Genomic DNA, 24893 nt, shown 5'->3' on the forward strand with positions numbered 1-24893 from the left:
CCAAGCAGAACGCTCAGTTTAACAAAAAACATGGTGCAAAACCGATGAATTACGACGTCAAAGAACTTGTCTCGAGTCAGCCTCTCGAATCTCCTGAACCTAGGACAATTAATCGAAATCCTTCCCTCATCTCATCAAGAGCTACTCCTCAGCTAGAACCAGTTCAGCCTCGCCAATCTTCACGACCCAGAAGAAAGCCGGTGAGGTATGACCCGTATTACCTTTACTAAAAGGGGGAGGTCGAAGGCTCGCCATCTGACAGCTGTCAGATCGGTCGATGTCGACCGTGCTCGATAAGCCGGGTTCAGACGGTGCGAGCAAGCATACGAGTCGGTCTAGTCAGTTACTGCAGTGCAGCTACTCACACCGTGTGAACACATCATGCCAGTTATTGTCATGTGTGATCCGGCGTGCGAGCTACTTCAAAGTTTTTTGAATTTACTCGCACTCGCATGCTTCAAAACGTCAAAAACAGAATTTAGCGTTCGAATCAGGGATGCCAAATGTAAAGAAATGTCTCTATTTTTAAGATATTTGAAAATATGCGAAGATATTTATAGACTTGAAAATTATTGGAAAAACAAATAAAACCCTCATAGTTTCTTAACGAAATCATTGTTATTCTGTTTTGCACGCTGGCGGGGCACGCTTTCTTTTTGAGATAGTTTTCTGGAGAATGTCTAATATAGAATCATTATCAGGCACAATTTTCATTCAAAATTCACTCACAACTTGCGAAAAAAAGTAAGGTTCTAAGAAACAGAATACATATTCGATTTAAAAAAGTACATTTTCATTCATTATTTTAATTTTTGACGCGTGTGAATAAAATTTTAAAAAGTCTTCTAGACTATCATTTAAAGCATCACATACTTCCGGAATTATCTTAGCTATGGATGCTTTCGAGATTCTAAAAAATATCGACAACAATCTGAACAATATTCCAGAAGAAAGGCATATTAATGTCATTTATATTATCACTCTTGCAGGTACAGCATCCTTCATGAGTGTATCTTGGCGTTGTATTTGTGGAGCAATTAAATTCAACAGTTTTTCCACTTGTTCAGGTGTTATTCTCAACACTGCTCTGTAATCTCTATAAAATTGTGTAATGATACATTCAACTGAAAACCTAAGATGAAAACTACCAATAAAGAAGTCGATTTCGGACCAATCATTTGACAAATTCGGACCTGATTGCTGTTTCTGACTATTTGATGGACATTTGAAAAATCGCCTGGCATCCCAGGTAAACCCGTGCCGTAAGGCCCATTTATACGTTGCTAGTAGCTGACTTGACAATGAGCAGCTACTGACCCGGTGGACTCGCTTGACAATTGGTTGACTCGCCTTGTCCGTTCACACAGTGTGAGCTGCTGGCGAGAAACTAGATACTACGGCACGGGTTTACCAGGGATGCCAGGCGACTTTTCAAATGTCCATCAAATAGTCAGAAACAGCAATCAGGTCCGAATTTGTCAAATGATTGGTCCAAAATCGACTTCTTTATTGGCAGTTTTCATCTTAGGTTTTCAGTTGAATGTATCATCACACAATTTTATAGCAAAACAAACGCTGATCGTGTTTAAAAATACATACTTTGTGCTGAATTTCTTTGAACTGAAGGTACTATCCGAAAAAGCAGAAAGAGAAAAGGATTCGGGCCAGGAATTAGATGCAAAGAAAAGGAGCAACAAATACAATATTGAAGGAACTCTACGATGAGGATCCCCGAGATTACAGAGCAGTGTTGATAATAACACCTGAACAAGTGAAAAAACTGTTGGATTTAATTGCTCCACGAATACAACGCCAAGATACAGTCATGAGGGATGCTGTACCTGCAAGAGTTAAATTAGAAATGACATTGATGTGCCTTTGTTTTGGAATATCGTTGGGATTGTTGTCGATATTTTTTAGAATCTCGAAAACATCCATAGCTCAGATAATTCCGAAAGGATGTGATGTTATAAATGGTAGTCTAAAAGATTTTTTTTTTTAATTTTATTTATTTTGTGAAATGAAAATGATAGTCGATTTGCAGGTGCAATAAATACGCTTCAAAAATTTTAATAATGAATGAAAATGTACTTTTTTAAATCGAATATGTATTCTGTTTCTTAGAACAATACTTTTTTTTGTAAGTTGTGATCTGATAATGATTCTATATTAGAGATTCTCAAGAAAACTATCTCAAAAAGAAAGCGTGCCCCGCCAGCGTGCAAAACGAAATAACAATTATTTCGTTTAGAAACTATGAGGGTTTTATTTGTTTTTCCAATAATTTTCAAGTCTATAAATATCTTCACATATTTTCAAATATCTTAAAAATAGAGACATTTCATTACATTTGGCATCACTGATTCGAACGCTAAATTCTGTTTTTGACGTTGTGAAGCATGCAAGTGCGAGTAAATTCAAAAAACTTTGAAGTAGCTCGCACGCCGGATCACACATGACAATAACTGGCATGATGTGTTCACACGGTGTGAGTAGCTGCACTGCAGTAACTGACTAGACCGACTCGTATGCTTACTCGCACCGTCTGAACCCGGCTGTAGTATCTAGTTTCTCGCCAGCAGCTCACACTATGTGAACGGACAAGGCGAGTCAACCAATTGTCAAGCGAGTCCACCGGGTCAGTAGCTGCTCATTGTCAAGTCAGCTACTAGCAACGTATAAATGGGCCTATAAGAGGAGACATCGCTCAACTCTTTCTCTTGTGCGTGGCACGTCATCGGGATAGGCCACGTTTATAGATCGCACATAGTCTCATATTTTAATAAAGTTTTAATTTGTTTGTTGTATAACCGCGTGCATTTTTATTACAACAGTATGTATGCATTTAAATGCGAAAAAAAGCATATTTGCGTCTAAATTATCCACTTCTCAAATCAATCCCATTCTTCCATCAAATGCTCTAAGTTGGACTTGACATGATTTCTAACAGCAACAAGTTTTGACATGCAACTAAAAGCACAAAACAGCCACGCGCAACCGAAAAGGCAAACTGTCCCATCGCAAAGCAGGGAAACAAAAGGAAATCGAACGGTGTACGGCGTGGATTTGAGTTATTTTCTTGGGGAAACTAAATTTTTTTTTTTAAATTGTGTACCGGACACGATTTTTTATAGCTACTGGTGAAGTTTTGAATGATTTTGTATGTGATTTTTTTTGTGTGGTTCCTATCCCCCGCACAGAAAAAAGGTTCGCCTGTACTGTGTTTAAACGGATTTTTTACACTGTTCTTAAAGTGTGTTTACACTTTCTTCTTAAAGGCGCCCGTCACATCATTTGTTACGCTATTTGCATATGCGCTCCTTCGACCCAGGTTCATTACCCAGTATCAACGCTCAATGGCAAGGTATCAAAAAATCAAATAGATGCGCGCTTGAAAAGAAAAGGAACAAAGATTTTAAAATTGAAGTATAATCGTTGAATTTAATAAATTGTAATTTGTTTTCAGTAACTTTGTTGATAAACACAAATAAATTAGCGATATTATTCAAAGAAATTATTAAATTGTTCAACTCAAGATTGTAAATGTTCGCTTATAAGTTGGAGTATTTAGGAAAAGAATAATTGTTTAAATTCAAAGGGAATCACTAAACGTGAGTGAATCAATTGCATTGTGGAAGGCATTAACAATATGCTTATTTTAGGAATTTAAAATTTTTCTTCGAGAAAAAAAAGGAGTTTTACATGTTAGAATAACTTGTATTTTTGCTTGAAAACTGTAAGTAACTGTCCCATTGGAATTGACATGTCGATTCCTGGTCCAGTAATCCCAGCTCCTGTGGATATACCAATTTTAGACCCATCGAGGCAACACGAGTGATCATGGACGAGTTTCAGGACCACTTTCTTCCCATTCGCTGCGATTGAATTCAATCACTTTGAAGGGAACACTGATATTAGTCTTTGTTTCCATACAGTTTTCATTCATGCTTACTATAGTGTTCAGTATACTAGTATACTCACATTTACCCCTCACTAAAACGATTATGTCATCAGCAAAACCAATGACTTCGTATCCTAAGACCTTAGACAATATTAGGAATATCATCGACCCCAACAAAGGAGACAGAACTCCTCCTTGAGGGCAAACTCTAGTTGGTTTCGTTGTTAGAGTAGATCCTGCTAATTAAGCTGTTATTAGTCGGTGAGATTTCTTTAGCATTAAAGATTTCTCTGTTTCTGAAATTATCGTGTGAAACGCTGTTTTAGTTGATTTGTTTGCTTGATAGGCTTGTTTTATAATCCACCAAATTGTCCAGAACTACGTCCGGTTGAATATTACTGGGCAGTTATCAAGCGGTACCTTCAAAAGCTTAGTAAATCGACGTGTTCAAGAAAATGTGATCATCTGCAAGCCGAAAAGTTCACCCGGAAACTGTGAAGAGGCTTAGGAGAGGAGTTCGAGGAAAAGATCACCAGTTTCATCATTAGATGAAGTTGTTAATGTGTGAAGTGCTGTTTCAGATGATATATTTGCTTGGTATGTTCAAATGTGATGATTTGATATGGAGATCAATTATCCTTCCCATAATTTTCAAGATGACAGATGTTAGACTAATTGGTCTATACGCTCTGGGAGTCGTCCTGTCACGTTTACCAACTTTGGGAATAAATATAACCCGGACTTCTCGCCATTTAATAGGAATGTAGCTTAGTACAATACTAGCCCTAAACATCTCCATCAGAAGAGGGACAGAGATATTCTTGCTTTTTTGTAACAGCGCCGGATAAATCCCATCTGGTCCTGGCGATTTAAAGGGCTTTAAGGAATCCACTGCCCACTCAACCATTGACTTCGTAAAGACCGCCATTTCATTTAGCTCTATTCTCGTCTCTGATTGAACAAGATTGAGCTGTATTGAAAACCTGTGCGTGTTCGGAAGTTAATTGAATTGACCCTGGGAAGTGTGTTTCCATCGTGGTACTAAGTGTTTCCTGGGGGTTGTATATTGATCGTTTCCTTTTTTTCAGACTACCAAGTCCGTTGGCCTGATCCTTAGAAAGGGCCCTATGAACTTTTGCTGCAACAGGTAAACTATGTACCTGTTCACAGGTGAACTTCCGATCTCTTCTCTTAGATTTACGGATTTCTTTGTGATATTCTGTTAGACAGTTTTTGTAATCTGTTCAATCAGAGGTAATTTTTGCTTTGTTGAAGACAATTTTAAGTTTTTTTGTTCCCCCAAGATGCATCTTTACTTGAAGTTTTTTGCTTCAGTGGACAGTTTTCTTCAAAGGTGGACTTAATATTGGTTTCAAATTCTGATGAAACTATTTCAAGCTTTTCAGTGGAAGAAATACTTTCCACTGATATCAAAATTTTCTCCAGAAGTTTGGAATGATAACTATCCCAATTTGTTTTTGCTCGGATCTCTGAATTGTTCGATCAAAAGATCACCAGAATTATAATTAAACATTATATGTTTATGATCAGATAGAAATTCTTCGTTTGACACATGCCAATTTTTTATCTTATCTGATAGTTTAAAACTGCAGAGTGTTAGATCAAGTACTTCTTGTCTATAAGAGTTAACAAATGTTGGGTCGTTTCCTTGATTACAAATGTTAATATTATTTGGCATTACACATTCAAGCAAACATTCAACTCTAACATTGATGTCGCTACTGCCCCAGACCGTATGGTGGGCATTGGCGTCACATCCTATGATGAATTGTTTGTTATTTAATTTACAGTGTTGTATTAGCGAAGCAACTTCAAATGGAGGAATTTTAACTTTATTCTGTCCAGCATTTTCTTCGTCTTGTTGGTTTCCTTCGTATAGTCAGTGACAGTATTTTGAAAGACAACCAAAACTAAAATTCCTTTCAACTATGACGAATTGTATGCTCAAAAACTGTCAACAACTTTAGGGTTCGTAACTTGTCAATTTATATTCAAACCGTCCCTGTCGGAACATGCCCGTACTTGACTTGAATTGGTAAGCCTCCTCATCCGATGCCTGCAAATAACTAACCTTGCTCTTGGTGACTTTTAGCGATCATGTTTTTCACGGACTCTGCGAGGGCCTTCTGTTCCTCCTCGGCACTGCCAGTCAGTCGGGCACAATCGGGAAGATCGCCTTCGGCTAGGAATTGCGTTTTCGTACCGGTCGTACCAATCAGCAGCACATTATGCTTGAGATCTATGTTACACTACGAGGAACAGAACAGAATCAACATTAGCAAAATTCGTGAAGATAAGAAAAAACACTCAACTCTACCTGATGTCTTTTCAGCATGTCCAGCCCAAGCAGCATATCCATTGGCTGATCCTCCAGCACCGAGAAGCTTGAGGTGAGGAAATCGTTCTCGATCTGGATCTGGACCATGTGGATTCGGCCGATAATCTTCTGCACCCCAACACCTTTCGCAATGCCGGCCCATCTCGTGTCGACCAGTCGCATGATGTTGCAGCGTTCCGCCGCAGCGGCACTCATGATTGTCGCCTGGGCACCCGAGTCAATGAACGCTTTCACGGGGTGACCATTTACGCGACAGTTGATGTACAACATCACCACGGTTCCGAACGTTTCCGGATTGTACTCCATCGCAGCCTCCATGTTTGCCTCTATATTCTTCTGCTTGATCTCCTCGGCTATCAGCCGTTGGGCCTCCGCATCGAACGGACTGGCCTGGAGGATTCTCATACGCTGCTGTTGCTTTTCCATGCGATCTGCGATCTGTTTTCGCAACACCGTGGCGAAAGTTTCCAAATCCCCTGAGATTAAGGCTTCCGCCAGACGCGGATTGTTCTGCTTCAGCAAGGCTAGCTGGTCTGGGTTGGAAAGGAACATCTCACGAACCACGGCGGGATCATCTTCAGGTGCGACCGTTGGAGAGGGCCGATTGTTGTTAAGTAAGCCTGAATTACCACTACTGGAAGGAACACCCGCAGGAACCTGGATGGCACTGAAGTCCAAATTGGCAAGACGTGTCGGCTCTGTAAAACAACACGAAGAAAAATATATTAACTGTGTATTTACTCGAGATATTTTAAGATCCTCCCACGGTCCTCCAGACGACGAACAAAACAGACCGTGCTTGATGTCTAAATTCTCTACCAACCCACATTGATTCGCTGCACTCTCGCAAAGTGCATTGACCTTATGCATTCACTGTCCTTTGGTTTTTTTTACCTGACGGTTGTTGTCGTGCGCGTCCCACTTGCGGTGCCGCAAACTGCGCGGCCTGCGATATGTGCTGTAGCATGACCACTTCTCCATCCCTTATACCCAGTTCGGCCAGAGTTTTCTTGTCATCGAGCAGCGGATGGCCATTGAAGGAAATGACGATTTCCGTCGCCGGGAAACCACACTCGATTTCACAGAGAGCCTTGAAATTTTCTAGCTCCATGTCATGGGAAACTTCTAGCGGGAAGGAAAAATCCGCTGGTGTCGTCACAGTGACTCGCATGTTCGCGTACTGCTTCTAACCCTCGAGAAACAAACCACGAATTTGTGTATATCACCCAATATATCTAGTGACTGGGAATGAGAAACGAGCGGATGCTAATGAACCGCACAGTTCGATGTTTTCAATACTTGTTTTTCACACAGCTGCTTGCTTTGCGTTAAGCCCCGGTGACGAAAAAAAAAAAACACTTCAGAGAAATTTAAAAACAAAGATTCTTGATGATTTTGTTGGTTGATGACGAGGTCTTAAACCACAGCGAAAAACTGAGGACATTCGCCTTCTTCACTTCACCGCCGCCTGCTTCCTTTCCAAACAGCAAACAAGATTGATCCTGTTATGAATTTAGGGGTTGGGTTCACTAGTTGTTAAATTTGGATAGTATCGATAGTTCACGTTGTATTGAAATTTGAATCTCGAGACTAGAAATCACAAAAACTACAGAGGAAACTGACGATGCGAGCGCATTGCCACCGTTAGCTCGTTTATTTTATTTCTGCCAAAAAGACGATGGCGACAGAGTCGTCGAGACGGAAAATACAACATGAAAGTTGAGGTAGCAAATTCACCAGTCCACAACATACACTCTCAAGTGACATTACTGCGGGTTAAGAAATAATAAAATTTCAAGGTTGAAAGATGACTGAAATTCTAATTTAACACTCCTATACTCGCACGAAAAATCATAGTTTGTGTGCTCTGGACTGTGCGCGTCTCTGTGATATTGCTATTGTGTATTTTTAGGCGTTATTGGTATTTATTCAAAGAAAAAGATATGATTGAGTGAAAAAAATTCAGAAAATATTTATTCTTCAACTTCATTCAGTTTCAATAGTCATTTAATTCAGACACCTCATTGATGCTCAGTCTGTTAGACCTATACGCGAGTATAGGAAGGTCTAGTCTAGAAATTGAAGAAAAAAATGAAATCTCGCGTAACTTTTGAAAAGGTCCAATGTAACATTTTCGTCAACTCGAGAAAAACGAAGTTGAAGACCCGAACATTATTTCGCGAATTGTCTTAAAAGCTATCGATCTTTATCACTATTTTCACCACTAGCTGTCAAGAATAACTCCGTAAAACCAATCGTGACTGTCGATCCGTGATTTGAGATTAAGGTTGAAGCCTCGGAGCGAAAAATGTTACATTGGACGTTTTGACTGCCCGCGATTGCACATTGGACATATTACGTTGCACTATAAGAATTTGAAACTAACTAATAAACAACAATCCAAATATCAGCATTTCGTTCTAAAGACTGATTATTATTGTTATCGCTCGTTGAATTGCACTGAAATCGATAACAACACCTGTAAGAAACAAATTCCAAAACGACCGAAGTACGACTGCGAGTTGTTTTGACTGCTTTGTTACTTCGGACGTTTCGGCCGTCGGAGGAAAGTGGCGTCCGAAGTAACAGTCGAGTGCTTAAAATCCGAATCTGTACATTGGATATTTTTTGTATCGGCGACAAAAAGATGAAGAAGATAGATACGTGAACGATTGTTTTTGTAATACATTCAATGATTAAAAACTAATAGCGTGCGTCCATTAACTCGATTTGTTTACATTTGTTACATAGGACCTTTTCAAAAGTTACGCGAGAAATCTGTTTCTTCTTTTTCTGATATTTAGACATTCAAGAATATGCTCTAGAAAGGACTTTTTGGAAATCCCTTTATACTTTCGACTTATAGCCATTTTCGTGATGCAGTGTCTCATTTCGTACGGCCATAACAATTAACTGCAAATCGTTTTTCTCGGAACAAGTGTTTTCAAACTGGCGTACACGATATCTCAAGTTCTACTGATCCGATTTATGTTATGATATTTATTTGAATACAATCTGTATGCATTTTTCTATCGCACTCCCAGAAAATCCATTACGAAAATAAGCTACCAAATCTTTAGTAATGCAAACATTGGTAGAATGTACATATTTTCTGTATATATTACTAACCATGTGTAAGATTAATGTCAGATGCAATCACTACCAACGATTGGTACATTTCACTACACGGTGCTCGTGAATTTGAGGATTGTCATCCTGGCAACCGCGGCGAAAAGAATGAAGTGACATGATTTCTAATTTCACCGTGCGGATAGCAACAACATGAAGGTATGGAGGCGATCTGGCGTAGTGGTAACATCCATGCCTCTCACGCTGAAGGTCACGAGTTCAATTCTCACTCCCGACATTCTTCCAAAAATGGAAGTAAAAGTGACGAACCAGCCAAATGAGTTGAAAATCACTATAATAAAGAAAAAAAAAAAAAAAAAAAACATGAAGGTAAATGATTTTGAATTATTTTCAATTATGTATTAATGGAAGATTCATTACAAAAAACCTACGTACATATTACGACGTTTGGACGGCAGATGGAGATCATATGCAAGCATCGATCAAAATGTCGCTGTCGGTAACTGGAATCAACTTTTGTGGTGTTGATGTCGGGGCATTCTTCGGAGATCCTGACTCAGAACTTTTCTACCGATGGTATCAAGTAGCTGCTTCTCAACGTTCCTCCGGTCCCAAAATTAATGTTTATTTGCCAGCAAATTAAAAAAGTGAGTCCGACTACTGGTATGATTCAGATAATATCAAACTTTTTTTTTCACAGGAGAATCAACGGAACTGCATGTTATGACATCCATAGTCAACCATAGCGGAATGAGCGAACAGCAAAGCGAAGCCTGCGAATCGACAACATGCAGCATCAACAACCGGCGTTATTTATTTTTAACTAAGCTAGGGAACATAATCGTATCGTATCGAGGCCTTTGAAATTGAAACAGAAATAAATATATTTAAGTGTCATTTGGCTCTTCAAGCTAACCACAAGCATTTTAAAAAGCCACCCCGAAGACCCTGAACTGTAACTTATGTTGAACCAACGTTGAACCGACATCTTATATTGGGTTATACTGACTGATTTGACATTTGTTTACCATTGTTATCGCGTAATATGTACGAATAATTCGTATTGCAAAAATTGACTAATCATTGGTAATATTTACCAAAAAATTCGTCATATTTACCAATGTTTCCTAAGAGTACATGAACCAATTGACGAATTTACGTAAAGGCGAATCAAGGCGCCTAGAAGTATATCCTAAGGTGGGCCAACTTGCTAAAATCACTCTTCAGCCATCTTGAGAGTCTACAGTGTTTTGTTGGTAAACAAAGCACAATACGCCTGTGCCCAAGCTCGCTCATGATCAGTCTGTCTCTTTCACGCTTCAAGCAAATAATTTCCCTTCTGCTTTCTTCCGTACTGTTTTCATATACCGCTCCCCTAACCAACTTAGTGACGAAACGGCCTCACCTAGTACCATAGACCCGTCTTGGTATATCCTAAGGTGAGGCCGTTTCGTTACTAAGTTGGTTAGAGGAGCGGTATATGAAAACAGTGCGGAAGCAAGCAGAAGGGGAATTATTTGCTTGAAGCGTGAAAGAGACAGACTGATCACGAGCGAGCTAGGGCACAGGCGTATTGTGTTTTGTTTACAAACAAAACACAGTAGACTTCCAAGATGGCTGCAAAGTGGTTTTAGCATATTGGCCCACCTTAGTATATACTTCTAGGCGCCTTGAGCAGAATCAGCTCATTCGACACCTACATTAGAGCTCAGAACTACAAAAGTGAGGGTGTTTGTTTATTTTACGCACTGAAAAGAAAGATTCGGTCGTGTTTATCCATTTTATTTCTGTTCAGATTCATTTCAACCATTAAATGTCGTCAGTATATGGTAAGAAAGTTAGGACTTTGTATATTTACGATGGTTTCAACACGCGATTGGACCAAAGTCATTGATAATCTCCAAAAATTTTGAGTTTGACAACGCATACAGGTTATGAATACTCTGGATAATGGTGATGAAATCGATATCATATTAAGTTGAATGATATCATTGATAATGTAAGGGCCGATACGAGAAGGATCTGGAGTATTTCTAGCGCAACACATGCTACTCATCGTTTACCTAGTTGAAAAATAATAAAGTTATTATACTTATACCAAGCCATTTTTCAAAATATGCATATCACATTGTAAAATGGCGATTTTCTAACCTTTTTAGTGCAGAAAGAATACGTGAAACCGGGAAATTTTAAGACAAATACTGATTGTTCAAGAAAATTTGAACGAATTTCATATTAAAAAAATAAAACATCCTCATTTTACTCGCTGCGCCATCTGGTTGTAAATCTAGCGTAAATTTGTCAATATAAAAATATTTTTTCAAATTTTAATATTTTTAGAAAATCGGGAAACGTAAAAATAACACGTTTATAACCGATTTTTCCTCTTCAAACGGCCGCCATTTCGTCGAAAAACTTGTTTTTGACTTGTCCGAGGATCATGCGAGAGCGGCATCTTTACTGCCCAGCAAACATTAAATCGTATAATTTTGCACGTGTCAAGTCTTACAAGAAATCCGAATAAATCATAATCGCATATAATATCAATCAAAGTATGTATCGTGTATATTTGAAATCGCATTAAATGTTAAAACTCGATTTTGAATACCATTATCAAATTAAGTCGCAATTCGGTATAATAAACATCAATTTTATGATGCACATTGTCGTAAAATATATTTAATCCGCATCATATGCGTATATTACGCTGATGCAGTTTGTGTGTCGTATAAGCGTATAATTTAAATCGATTCAGTACTGTATTGAATCGTGTTGCATGCTGAAGAAAATCATGAAACATTGAATCATATTAGATCCTAATAAAGAACATATTACATCATATTGAAATGTCAATGAAATTCTGATGCACTCGAAAGTTTTAACCGCTGTTGAATTAAATTTCAGATAGCCGCGTGAGATAGCTGGTGGATGATAATCCAGACGACCGGAGTTCGAACCCACATCGGAGCAGTTTCAACCAAACATCAATCTGTGCCATTTCAAACATTCATATTCCACTCCCAACACAAGTCAATCAAACAATTATTATTTCTACAAACATAAATACTCATATATAAAAATGGCGATTCGTGAGGCTATAATAAACATTTCACGAAAATATGTTGCGCCATTTGTTTTTTTTTCTATGTCTGTAATAAATCGTATATGAGTATGGCAAAAGTCGCTATTATAGCCGGTCAAAGTTGCATATTCATCCAAACAAATTCGGTAAGCATTTGCCATGCATGTATATGGCCTCCACTTTTGCATGCATATGCCAGTTAGGCGCATTATATGCCATCCAAATTTTAGGGCATATGATGTTATATATACGCTTGTTATGCGATTTAATGTTTGCTGGGACGCTTGTTATGCGATTTAATGTTTGCTGGGTGATTCAGAATCTGTTCTGTGCGTTTCTCGAGTATGATATTATGCGGGAGTCACCCAGCGTAGCTTTATTAATGCAGGTACGTCTTACCTCGTGCTGGTTGATGGTTAATGTGAAGTCGAGGGCAAACGGTTGCTAAGCAACGGTTTATGCGGTGTCGGAATCTTACACCGTCGTTATGTCGACTCAACTAAGGGTGCGCCTGCGGTGTCTATATATTTGAGATAACACATGTTTAAATCGGTCGTACTTTTATTCGATATCACATATGTTCGATTTTTTTTGTTTCAGTTAACCAGAAGGGTTGGACTTTATTCGCACCTTCTCCCGACTCATGTCCAATCACTGTTTGTTATGGGCACCTTACACGATCAAACTGATTGACAATAAGTGTCTTCAATATCGTGACAGCTAGGCTTTCGACATCCGATCTAACCTCAATCAATATTTTGCCACCTTACACGGTCAATATCGCCCTCAACCCGAGACAACGAAAATATCCGCGATGGCTAGTGGCGACATTCGAGTTTGGGACCCAAACTATTCTCCATCAGATTGGAAGGCTAAAAGGCAATTTTCAATTGGTAAAATTTGAATGAAAATATCTACTTGGTATTATTTAATTAGTTGAAGCGCGTAGTCCTAACTCTAACTTAACCTATTTTCTATGAATTTTCAGATATTCCTACTAAAATTTATTATTATTATATAACGTCAGTTTCAGATACAATTTTTGTATGGGGTTTTCTCACCACTTGCAGAAAAAAAGTGATTTGCATTCACATAGAATACTAATTTGATTTGGAAAAGTTAATTTTCATTCATAATTTACACTTTAAAACTCGTTTTTCCTTTTCAAAAACACATCATAATACTCGCTTCACAAATGCCGACTGATTCTTTCAGTTTCAGGGATGCCAGATTATTTTAAATTGCGAAAATATATGCAAATTATATTATCTGCAAGCAAAAGTTTTTATTCGATAAATAAGACTATGACAGTAGATCCCCGATTATCTGTATCTGTATCTGTACCCCGATTATCTGTATCTGTATCTATTTCTGTATTAATAAAACATAGTTTCTATGTTTAAACATCATCCCGACTATTCGCGGATAATCGGGATTCTACTGTAACTTGAATTAACACGTGATGTTTTTTCACCTGTGATTTTCCCAGATCTTTTCATTTTATAGGGGAGTGTGAAGAAACACACAACTTAGACTAAAGCGGCTGCCCCGCTCGCTAGCGCAAAGAATGACCGAGTTCAATGTTAAAAAATTCCTAAGACGTTGTTAATTTTCATTCACTCTCTCACCATCACATTGTTAGTTTACTTTGAGGTTTTGATTTGTATCGCGAAAAGTACTGTTTTTTTGCTATTTTAGGTACAGTAATTTACATTTAATGCGACATTTTTCTAATTGGACAGACCTGTATGCGACACGTTTAGTTAGACATTTTCGTAAACATCGAGTTCGGGCCCAAATTATGGCCCCACATTGAAATTCGCCGCCAGACGTCGACGCTGTACCACTCTCATCTTCAATGTCCAATTACAGGTCAAATCGCCTCCAATGCGACACTGAGTGGTTCTCCGGCATGTCGCATTAAATGTAAATTACTATATCAGTTTTCCAAATCAAAAGCTTTCATTTATGATTCCTACAATTTCAGAAGTTTATAAATTTTAATTGCAATCGCAAAAAAGACTAACATACATTAAATGTCCGCTTGCAAATCTGGCAACTCAGTCTGGAAGTCCGTGAGGTAAAACGTCATCATCATGCATCCATATGAAATGTCACGATATTGATGCCCGAAAATCAGAAAATCCGGATTTCTGCGTTGTCGGCCATGTTCAGCTGTCATTATGCTCTCAAATGTCATCATATTCTCAATAAATTTGACCGTGTAAGGTCCGCTTTAGGGTGGGTTTAGACATCAACCATTTACACTAGCGCGAACTTATATAATGAATATATTCATATTTTCGGTGAATTTATTCACCTCAAGTAGCACTGCATCCAACTTCAGTGATTTCTCACCAGTGAGAAATTCACAAGCGTTTACATTGCTGAATTTATTCAAGTTATATATACCTCGAATAAGTGTATCATATTTATTCTCACCCGTTCACACCTATTTTCACGTGAATAAATCCATCTATAACTATAGATCTCCCTAATGTAAACCCGCCATTAGACGCGCTACTTTCTCGTTTTAATCTTTCCGGCAGCAATCTCTGCGTTTGTGGCAATGGTTACCACGACATCGAACACGTTGTTTGATCGTGCGAGTTGTATCTTGTCGCCAGATCGAATTTAAAAAACTCTCTTCGTGTTCGGGGAAGGTAGCCCAATGTGCCAGTGAGATATGTGTTGGCTCGGTTATGCGGGCGCTACACGATTCGTCCAACGTTTTACTCGAATGTTGGACTCAAACATTTAACTCGATGCATCGACAAATGTTGTGACGAATGTGCTGCTATACGGTGAAGTGAATGTTCGATTCAATGCAATCGGTCCAAACAATCGGCGAGTATTTGGATCGAATGTTTATTGTTTTTATTCACTATCAAAAACGTTAGGAAACTTGATGACGATGCGAGTATTGAAATTGCTGCCGTAGCAATTATACTGATATCGGGCTGCAAATTAAAAATGCTTGAAATCATCATTATTAAACTGCAATATTTTGCCGAATATTTTGAATTTTATGAATCAATTCCCTCTAGTTCCCTCATCTGAAACTTGTAAACAAACCAATCTGTCAAAGATATATTCGGACGAATCGTGTAGCGGTGTATCGAATGTCATCGAGTGTCGAATCAACGAATGACAAAAATCCTTTGACTCGTGCCACTCGCGTTGGAAGGTAATCCACAACGAACGGATTACCTTCCAACGCGAATATTCGACACTTGACATTGGAGGTTCGTAGCTCGTCAGTCGACTACACGATGCGTCGAATCATCGAGCGTCCAGCATTCGATGGTGTTCGTAGCATCGTGTAGCGCTGGCTTTAGTCTCAACTAAGAACTGTGGAAGTGCCCCTCACTCCTTCAATGCAGAGCATAACTTTTAAACAACTACATTCTTACTTGGTATGAACATTATGAATATTAAAGGTGCATAAAATTGAACTGAAACAATTCAAATCGATGAATAAACAACTCATTGTTTCTAGTTAAAACTGAGGGGCTTAGAATGCAAAAGGTGTAAGTGACTTGATCGGTTTCTCTTCATCGGCTTTCTCTTTTAATCATAACTTAACTGCAAACACATTCCTAGCTTATTTGACAATGTGGACGATATTTCAGAACCTCAATTATCGGTTTCTATAGCAAAATCGAATTGGAACGTTTTTGTGTGCCGAGTTATTCGCGAAAGAAAAAGTTGATGAAGACAAATCGATCAAGTCACTTACACCCCTTTCCTTCTGAGCCCCTCAACTGTCATATTGATGAAAAGTGGTTCATGGGGTTTAACAAATGAACGATTCGAATGATCTTTTATACAGAAATCTTCGCTAAAATTAAGGCTGATTTAGACGATGCCAGTCAGCGCTCTAGTTGAGGTATCCAGTGAACAGAGAACAGACACTCTGTCCAAGTTACTTGTACCAGTATCGAACAAGTAATTGGCCTCTAACTTGAACAGAGTGTCGGTTCTCTATTCACTGGATACTTCAACTAGAGCGCTGACTGGCATCGTCTAAATCAGCCTTTAGTATTTAAATAGTGTTCGGAAATTGAGTCAGTGACAAAAATTGTGTTCGGAATGTGAGACAAATGTAATTGAACACATTTTTAATTTTACACTATGAATATGTATTTGTGAATCAATTTTATTGGCTTCAAAGGCTCGTTTGAATCAAAAATCAAATTAATCTCGCGGAACAGTACCAATTTTAGTAATGAGACACTATTTAATAGCCAACAAAGCTTAAGTGTTCGGAATTTAAGACCAAACGGTACGGCTCTACATTTATGACGGAATCGATGGTGAGTGAACATCCTTCAGCGAAACATTTAAAGCACTGTTTCTTCGTTCAATCGTTTCCAACGAATCCGCATGAGTTTGAATGTGCTTTACGAGTGTGTTACGATTCATATACGCTTTCGGACACTGCGGACAAGAATAGGGACGTTCACCTGCAATGGAAATACTCTACTGAATAGTTCATTACAGTAAAACTTTTTTTTCCAACCCGTATGAGTTCGGATGTGGCCTTTGCACGCTGAAAGATGCCTAAACACTTTCGGACAATGTGGACAAGAATAGGGACGTTCACCTGCAAAGAAATTAACCGACTCAATAAGAATATTGTAGTAAACATTCTACACCAACCTGTATGAGTTCGAATGTGTATTTTGAGCGTATTAGGATGTTTGAAGGTTTTCGGACAATGTGGACAAGAAATGGGTCGATCATCTAGAAAAGAATGGTCCTGCCGAATAGTTTCGTTACAGTAAAATATTCTTTACAAACCCGTATGAGTTCGAATGTGCTGTTTGAGCGTTGCAGATCGCACGAACGTCTTTGGACAATGAGAACAAGAATAGGGACGTTCACCTGTAAAGGAAATACTCTACTGAATAGTACATTGAAGTGAAGCAATTTTTCCAACCCGTATGATTTCGAATGTGCTCTTTGAACGCTGAAAGATTTCTAAACACTTTCGGACAATGTGAACAAGAATAGGGACATTCACCTGTAAAGATATGATTCTGCTTAATGGCTCATTGTAGTAGACTTTTTGTACCAACCTGTATGAGTTCGAATGTGATGTTTGAGCGTATTAAGTCTTTTGAACGCTTTCGTACAATGTGAACAAGAATAGGGACGTTCATCTGCAAAGGAATGGTCCTGCTGAATGATTCATTATAGTAAAACATTCTTTACCAACCCGTATGACCTCGGATGTGACTTGCGAGCGTTGAGCTATTTTTGAACGAATTTGGACAATGTGAACAACAATAGGGACGTTCACCTGCAAAGGAATGAACCGGCTGAATAATTCATTCTAGTAATCATTTCATACCAACCCATATGAGTTCGAATGTGAAGATTGAGCGTTGCAAGTCGATTGAACGTTTTCGGACAATGTGGACAAGAGATGAGACGATCATCTGCAAATGAATGTCCCTGGTGAACGGTTTCGTTACAGTAAAATATTTTTCACAAACCGGTATGAGTTAGAATATGCTGTTTGAGCGTTGTAGATCGCATGAACGTCTTCGGACAATGAGAACAAGAATAGGGACGTTCACCTGCAAAGGAAAGACTCTGCTGAAAAGTTTATTGAAGTAATTTTTTTTCCAACCCGTATGAGTTCGAATGTGCTCTCTGCGCGCTGAATGATTCCTAAACGATTTTAGACAATATGGGCAAGAGTATGGACGTTCATCTGCAATTGAATGGGCTTGTTCAATAGTTCATTGTAGTAAAACATTGTTCGCCGACCTGTATGAATTCGAATGTGACGTTGTAGCGACGAAGCAACATTGAACGCTTTCGGGCAATGCGAACAAGAATAAGGACGTTCATCTGTAAATAAATGATCCTGATGACTCGTTTATTGGATACAACTTTGTCTACCAACCGGTATGGGTTCGAACGTGCTGTGTTAGCTTGTGATTAGCGTGAAATGTTTCTTCACACTTTTCGCATTTAAACAGTTTCTCTTCTGAAATAGATTGTCATGCAAGGTTTGCAGAAAATTGTATCACATGCTCACCCGTATTTAACCGTATGTGGTTTTTCGTCGAACTTCCGTCAGCGGTGTCTTTCTTACATTTTCGACGTACTGAAGGTGAATGAACTTTCTTCTGTGAAACATGCAAATCACTTTTTCTTTGAGTATAAGCAACAGAAACACGTGATATATTGTTGTCCTCGTCATCCATTTCACTGATGAAGAATTTCTCTCCGTTTTCTCTCATGATTCTCATTTTGTCTTCCGGTTCAACCGTTCCAAATCCCACTGTTGAATCCGTCTCGAATATGTTTTCATTTTCCGACATCTCATGATCATCAATCATTAACTCTGGTTCCATCTTGATGTTATCAGTCGATTTGGAGCTGGACACAATTTGGAAGCAGCTCTCGGGAATGTTGTGGATGGTTATGAATTTTTGGTGACATTTGTCGCATGTGGGATAACTGCTCAACTGGGAACTGAGACTGTTAATTTTTTGCAGCACAGTTTCTAGTTTCTGCTCTTGGTGAGAGCGGATCAGCGCGTATTGGAATTCCCCACTGCATGTGTCGGAGCAAAAGCTACACTGGTCACTGTTGAAATGGATGGATGTTTGAACATCATTTATGTCATTCAATGTCATTTAAAATATTACCAATATTAACTAATAGCGCCATGCTTACGAATTGCAAGTTTTTGATCAACTAAGAAGAAACTGTTTTTAAGATTTAACAAAACATGTCTTGTAATTAAACCGATTATAATTTAGAAGGTTATGAATCACAGAATACCACAAAACCATTCTATAACTGATCAAAACATGTAATTTTTTTTATTTTGCCGTGATCTGAAATGCGGACACTTTTTTAACATGATTTGAATGCCCAGCTCTTTTGCTTCAAGTTTCGGATACATTGTGTCAGCAGCATTTCTTTGATAAATAAGTTATTGACTTTTGTAGAGCTAATTCTTTCATTGCAATCTTAAACCAAACATCAATAATGAACGAAAAGATGTGGAACTCCTTTTGGTCTGAACCATTTGGGGAGCACAAATTCGACCAATGAAAACGAGGCACATATTGAGTTTGGACAATGCTTGACATTTCACAATTATTCGGTTGTTTATCTCAAGAAAAATAAAATGCTATTTATTGTGATAGATGCGTAGAAATATTTCCTATCAATTGATGTAAACATCTTTCCGATTTATTAAGAAATGCTCGAGTTATAAGCGTTCGAAATCTTTCATTTCTCCCAACGTATTCGGTGCCTAGATTTTCATTTTACCCTCTAAATCTTCCGGTTAGACGTAGTCCTACGTCAAAATTATGAAATTTTAGGGTTTGTAACATACTCCTTTGAAACTGCTTCAATGAGATATTTTATCCTTAACTTTCGATCTGTCCGGATTTTAAGTCATCTTCTGAATGTGTTTCTGACGTGGGACTACGTCTAACCGGAATATATAGGGGGTAAAATGAAAACCTAAACACAGATCATGCCAGAAAAAATAGAAGATTTCGAATGCTTATAATTCGAACATTTCTTAAGAGGTTGGAAAGATGTTTGCATCAATTGATAGGAATATTTCTACGCATCAATCACAATTAATAAAATGTTATTTTTCTTGAGATGAGCACCTGAATAACTGTAAAATGCCAAACGCTATCTAAAGACCCTAACTGCCTCGTTTTGATTGGCCCGATTCAAGGTTTCCCCAACACAGCCTCCAAGGTGCCTGGGGGAATTGGCATTGCGAATAGGGGGAACTGTTAAGTATGAAATTGATAAAAAAAATCACATAAAACCATAATTGCAGTGAAAATGCGCTACACTATCGTGTTTACCATCAGCTCGACTTGCGATTTTTACACTTTTTATGATTTTTAGAACTTTTAAAAACATATTACTAACTTCGTTGTGTGTTTAACACATGCGCCCTCCGTGTGTATTTCCCTCACCTTCTAGTCTATGTACTTTGTTTTGTTCCCCCCTAATGTGATTCTTAACACTGCCATCAAAACCAAGATGCCTGTTTGTTCAAATTCTTTACTTACTCAGCAAATATCTTGAATTCAATTGAATTCGAAAAGTGTTTCATTTAATCAATACAAAGGGTTACTATGTCAACGGAAGTCCCACGTCAACCTTGCGATTATATCATAGGTATAACCCATCCGTTTTTATTCTGAATATGGGTTTGAGAAACACAAATATTTGTTTTGATTTTTGACATTTTCTTTTTTCAACAGCTTGACACTGCACTAAATTAATGAAATTAATACAAACTATCAACTAACGTGACTATTTTAGAGGCGAATGAACTGCAAAGTTTAAAGCCTCTTAAAAACAAAGAATCAATCAATAACGTGACTATCAACTATCAATCACATTAATTTAACATGCTCATGTTTTTGGTTTTGGTATGATATTGAATATAATGAAAAAGTGTCCGGATTCTGTGCCATTACGGTATCAACAAGTAATCTACATAGCCGTAATAGCAAAAAGTAAGCTTCGGCTTGCGATGGTGCGGCTTCCTGCACATTTTCTCATTCAACTTACAGGTTGTTGCTAACAAACGCCATCTCACTTTTTCAGCTAAATCAACTCAAAGCTAAAAACAGGCAAATTCAGCCAGAAAAATTATAAAACTTTCTTCAGATTCCAGGAGCACACAAAACAAACTAACGGTGTATATTTTAGAGACGGGCAAACCGTGCTTGAACTGTTGTTCACCAAAAAGTATGAACGAACGGTCTTTTTTTTACTACACTGAGAGAAATAATTAGTAAATATAACGAATATTTTGGTAAACGCTACCAATCTATAGTCATTTACCGTACTAATAAACATACCATCATGATCAAAATATTCCTGGGATTTAATCAGGAAATAAAAAATACTAAATTATACATCAATATCGATATTGTCCTCTTCAAAATACTCCCCATCGACTGCAACGCACTTATGCCAAAGCTTGATCCAATCCTCGAAACATTTATTGTATTCAATTTGCGCTATGGCCATCAGCGCTATCTTCTGGAGTCGTCCGAGCCAAATCAGGTGAATTCGGTGGTTGCGGAATGGTATTCGTTTCGTTTTTAGCTAAATGTTCACGAATAACGATTGATTTTGCAAATTTTACAAAATCGAGGCACGCGCAATAGCAGATGTACTCAATACAGCATAACTTTTAGAAATCCAAAACTACCACACTACAAATTTTATAGGATGTCAATGACAGATATGCCAACCTACAAAAAAAATGAAAAATAAAAATGGTGGTGATCCCAGAAACTGTTTGATCAAGGTAGTATATGTCGAGCAGAACCATGATTCATAACCCTAATTTAGCTACATTTTCCCGGCGAAAATGCACGTATTTGAATTACATCAAAATAATTACCTCCGTATTGCCTTATGGCAACAATAAAAATGGGTAATGCGCGCTTTTCTTACCAGCCTTCAGATATGCATTCAAGTTTACTCATGTTATCGACTAAAATATTCTTAAACTCTGGTAGAAATTTGGGACAGTTGGTAATATGTACAGAAAATATGTACATTCTACTAATGTTTGCATTACCAAAGGTGTTTCAGAAAATTATGTGTTATCCTGCAGCAACAGTCAGCCAGCTTAAATATGGCTTATATCGTTCCATCGATGTGAATCTGAGCAAAAATTATTATATTTTTTTGCACCCATCTAGGTTGTCCTGTTCCAACTTTCTGATGAGGGAGAGGCTACCGAGCAATTCCACGCCAAATTAGCAGGCGACTGACTCGACCGTCTCTGATTTTTTAAAACTTGGTATTTATAATGGACACTACCAAAAAAACACAATTTTCATTAAAATATTACCAATTTGAATTTCGGTTGATTTTTCTGATCGTTTTCGGTTTTTTTCGGAATCAAAATGAATCGTCTAGGATGTTACGAGTAATGAAAAAGCATGTTTTTGTTTCTTTAGGTTAACGATACAAGTGAAGAACAAAAGAAATATATAGCGAACTCGTTTTTAAAACTGAGTCAGTGCCAAACTGACTCTGTAATAAAAAAAGGTTTTCAGGCATTACGGACGGATTTTGGTCGTCATGGACGGCCTACAGAGCACACAATCGCTAATGTAGTGCGTGAATTCGAACAAACTGGATCCGTAGCGGATATTGTGAAACCTGTGCATCATCGTTATGTGCGTTCGGCCGAAAATATTGCTGCTGTTGCGGCCAGTGTGGAGGATGACCCGAATGTTTCGATTCCACGGCGTGCTCAGCAATTGGGCTTGTCAAACACATCATTGTGGCGAATTTTGCATTTGGACTTGCACCTACATCCATATAAAGTCTACAAAACAAGTGGTACAGTGGTACAAAAATTAGAGCGTGGTGGCCATGGAATGCGTCGGGCATACGTCGATTGGGTGAACGAACAACAGCAGCAAAATGCTGAATTTTCGCATCAAATTTTCTTCAGCGATGAGGCACATTTTGAGCTCGGTGGCTATGTGAACACCCAAAATTTCCGTATATGGGGCTCAGAAAATCCACACGTGATTGTTGAGAGGCCATTGCATCCGCCAAAAGTCACTGTTTGGTGCGCATTATGGTCTGGTGGAGTCATCGGGCCATATTTCTTTGGAAATGAGGACGGCGAGACGGTAACTGTGAATGGTGAGCAGTATGGCCGCATGTTAACCGATTTTTTTTGCCACAAATTGAAGATATGGATACGGATGACATATGGTTTCAGTAGGACGGCGCCATGTGCCACACAACACGACCGAACATGGCCATATTGCGAACGAAATTTGAAGGACGCATAATTTCGCGTTTTGGTGATGTCAATTGGTCGTCCAGATCATGCGATTTGAACCCGCTAAACTTTTTTTGTGGGGTTATGCGAAAGACCGTGTCTATGCCAACTCTTCGCAAACTCTTGAACATTTGAAAGACAACATTCGTGAAGTTATGACCGAGATACCGCCCCATATGTGCCGAAAAGTTATCGAAAATTACCTGTTCCTGATCAAGCCCTAGGTGGACGTTTGAATGATGTTGTATTTCACACATAATGGCATAAACCAAACTTTAATTTGAAATAAAAGTTTCATCGAAATTCGAATTCTAAGTGTGTTTTATTTCAATTTACTTTCGGAATTTAAAGTTGGAAAACCCTGTATAAAATCATCATTAGACAGTTTTCATTCAATATGCTTCTGCGATATCGATAGAAACCTCTTATTTCATCACATAAAATAAATATTCGATACGTTAAATTTTCATTCATAATTTTGATTTTGAAAGCATGTTTATTCCACCTGAATATGCATCATTATTTTCGCCTCCCAATGAAAGCACACGAAGCTTAATGTCGTCTACGCGAATAAACTCTTCAAAATCAGAATCCGAATTGGATTACGATTCCAATAATACAAAAACAAAAGCAGCAGGTTTTCCATTTTCATATTCTTTAGTTTTAGATTTTCCAAAACGATACTCGGAACTTGACAGTTCAGTATAGTTGTATTGGTGAACCCGAGTGTCAACCCGTGAAACATCTCAGTGCGAAACTAACAGCTGTCGGGGCGAATTAGTGCGACACTGAGTGCGAAACTGAGTGAATACAAAACGTTTTGACAGCAGTTAGTGCGGCAGTGGGGTTGAAACTGAACAAAAACGAATTCGCTATTACATTGCAAACAATCGATATTTAAGAAAAACAATATACATACCTTCGAGCCTTTTTGATCTATTTGTAAAACATTCGAAAATTTTACTGTAAACGTCCGCAGTGCAAAAGTCTAGAACTATCAGCTAATGAAAACCGTTCACAAATTGTTGTTTTCGTTTTAACCTTTGTCAGGGTAAATGTCGTCACCTCCAGAGATGCCAGATGATTTTTTTTTGAAAGTCTGCGACGAAAATCTCGAATGTATAAATATCTGCCAGCTACCTTTGCAACCACGAGAATCGCAAAAAAAACGCAGAGAATTGATCCAAACCATAAAAAAAAGAAATACCATATCCCTGCAGTCTGCAACTGAAATTATAAGTCTAAAACAGAATAGATTTTGCAACAATAATAAAATATCAGTAAAATTATGCGCATGTCTGCAAATTTGGCATCCTTGTATTGATGAAAAAAAAATTTCGAAGTAATTCGAAGTCGAACGGATTGATAAATGTGCTTAATCGAAGTCGAACGGGTTACAAAATGCACTATTTTGCTAATTTCAAGCCCGTTCAGGATCCGGAATAAGGGTGATAGTCATAACAGAGATTTCAAATTTTCTCCGAGTATATGGCGTTGACGCTAAAAGTAAATATTACTATTTTAAGACACATATGTTCGCATTATATTAAAATAGAGTAGCGAGTTATTCTTGTAACTATTTCGCTAAAATAATCATTAAAAAATTATTATGCTGGTGTATGCGAATGCG

General features: G+C 38.1%; 2 protein-coding genes across 5 annotated transcripts in view; both read right to left on the reverse strand.

Annotated features, from left to right (window-relative positions):
• Nucleotides 1-7973, reverse strand: part of LOC129770427 (protein DDI1 homolog 2) — a 14989-nt gene extending 7016 nt beyond the window's left edge. The window contains exons 1-3 of the mRNA XM_055773265.1: nt 7155-7973; nt 6240-6958; nt 5994-6171 (exon numbers count right to left, since the gene is read on the reverse strand). Of these exons, the coding sequence (XP_055629240.1) occupies nt 5994-6171; nt 6240-6958; nt 7155-7431 (1174 nt within the window). The 5' untranslated portion in view covers nt 7432-7973. The remainder of the gene's footprint in view (nt 1-5993; nt 6172-6239; nt 6959-7154) is intronic.
• Nucleotides 7974-16568: 8595 nt separating this feature from the next.
• Nucleotides 16569-21165, reverse strand: LOC129770424 (zinc finger protein 501-like). Of its 4 annotated transcripts, XM_055773261.1 has the most exons (15): nt 21013-21149; nt 19101-19160; nt 18485-19038; nt 18350-18433; nt 18211-18294; nt 18071-18154; nt 17934-18017; nt 17793-17876; nt 17654-17737; nt 17514-17597; nt 17375-17458; nt 17236-17319; nt 17095-17178; nt 16955-17038; nt 16569-16898 (listed from the first exon to the last, which is right to left on the reverse strand). In XM_055773261.1, exons 3-15 carry the CDS (start codon nt 18801-18803, stop codon nt 16732-16734), a joined length of 1410 nt encoding a protein of 469 aa, XP_055629236.1. In that variant the 5' UTR covers nt 18804-19038; nt 19101-19160; nt 21013-21149; the 3' UTR covers nt 16569-16731. The 4 variants fall into 4 exon arrangements, with proteins under 4 accessions (XP_055629236.1, XP_055629233.1, XP_055629234.1 ...); XM_055773258.1 differs by lacking the exon at nt 19101-19160 and having other exon boundaries at nt 21013-21165; XM_055773259.1 differs by lacking the exons at nt 17375-17458; nt 19101-19160 and having other exon boundaries at nt 21013-21165.
• Nucleotides 21166-24893: the final 3728 nt, after the last annotated feature.

This window comes from Toxorhynchites rutilus, chromosome 2, assembly GCF_029784135.1.
Source record: "Toxorhynchites rutilus septentrionalis strain SRP chromosome 2, ASM2978413v1, whole genome shotgun sequence".
NCBI classification, from domain to species: domain Eukaryota; kingdom Metazoa; phylum Arthropoda; class Insecta; order Diptera; family Culicidae; genus Toxorhynchites; species Toxorhynchites rutilus.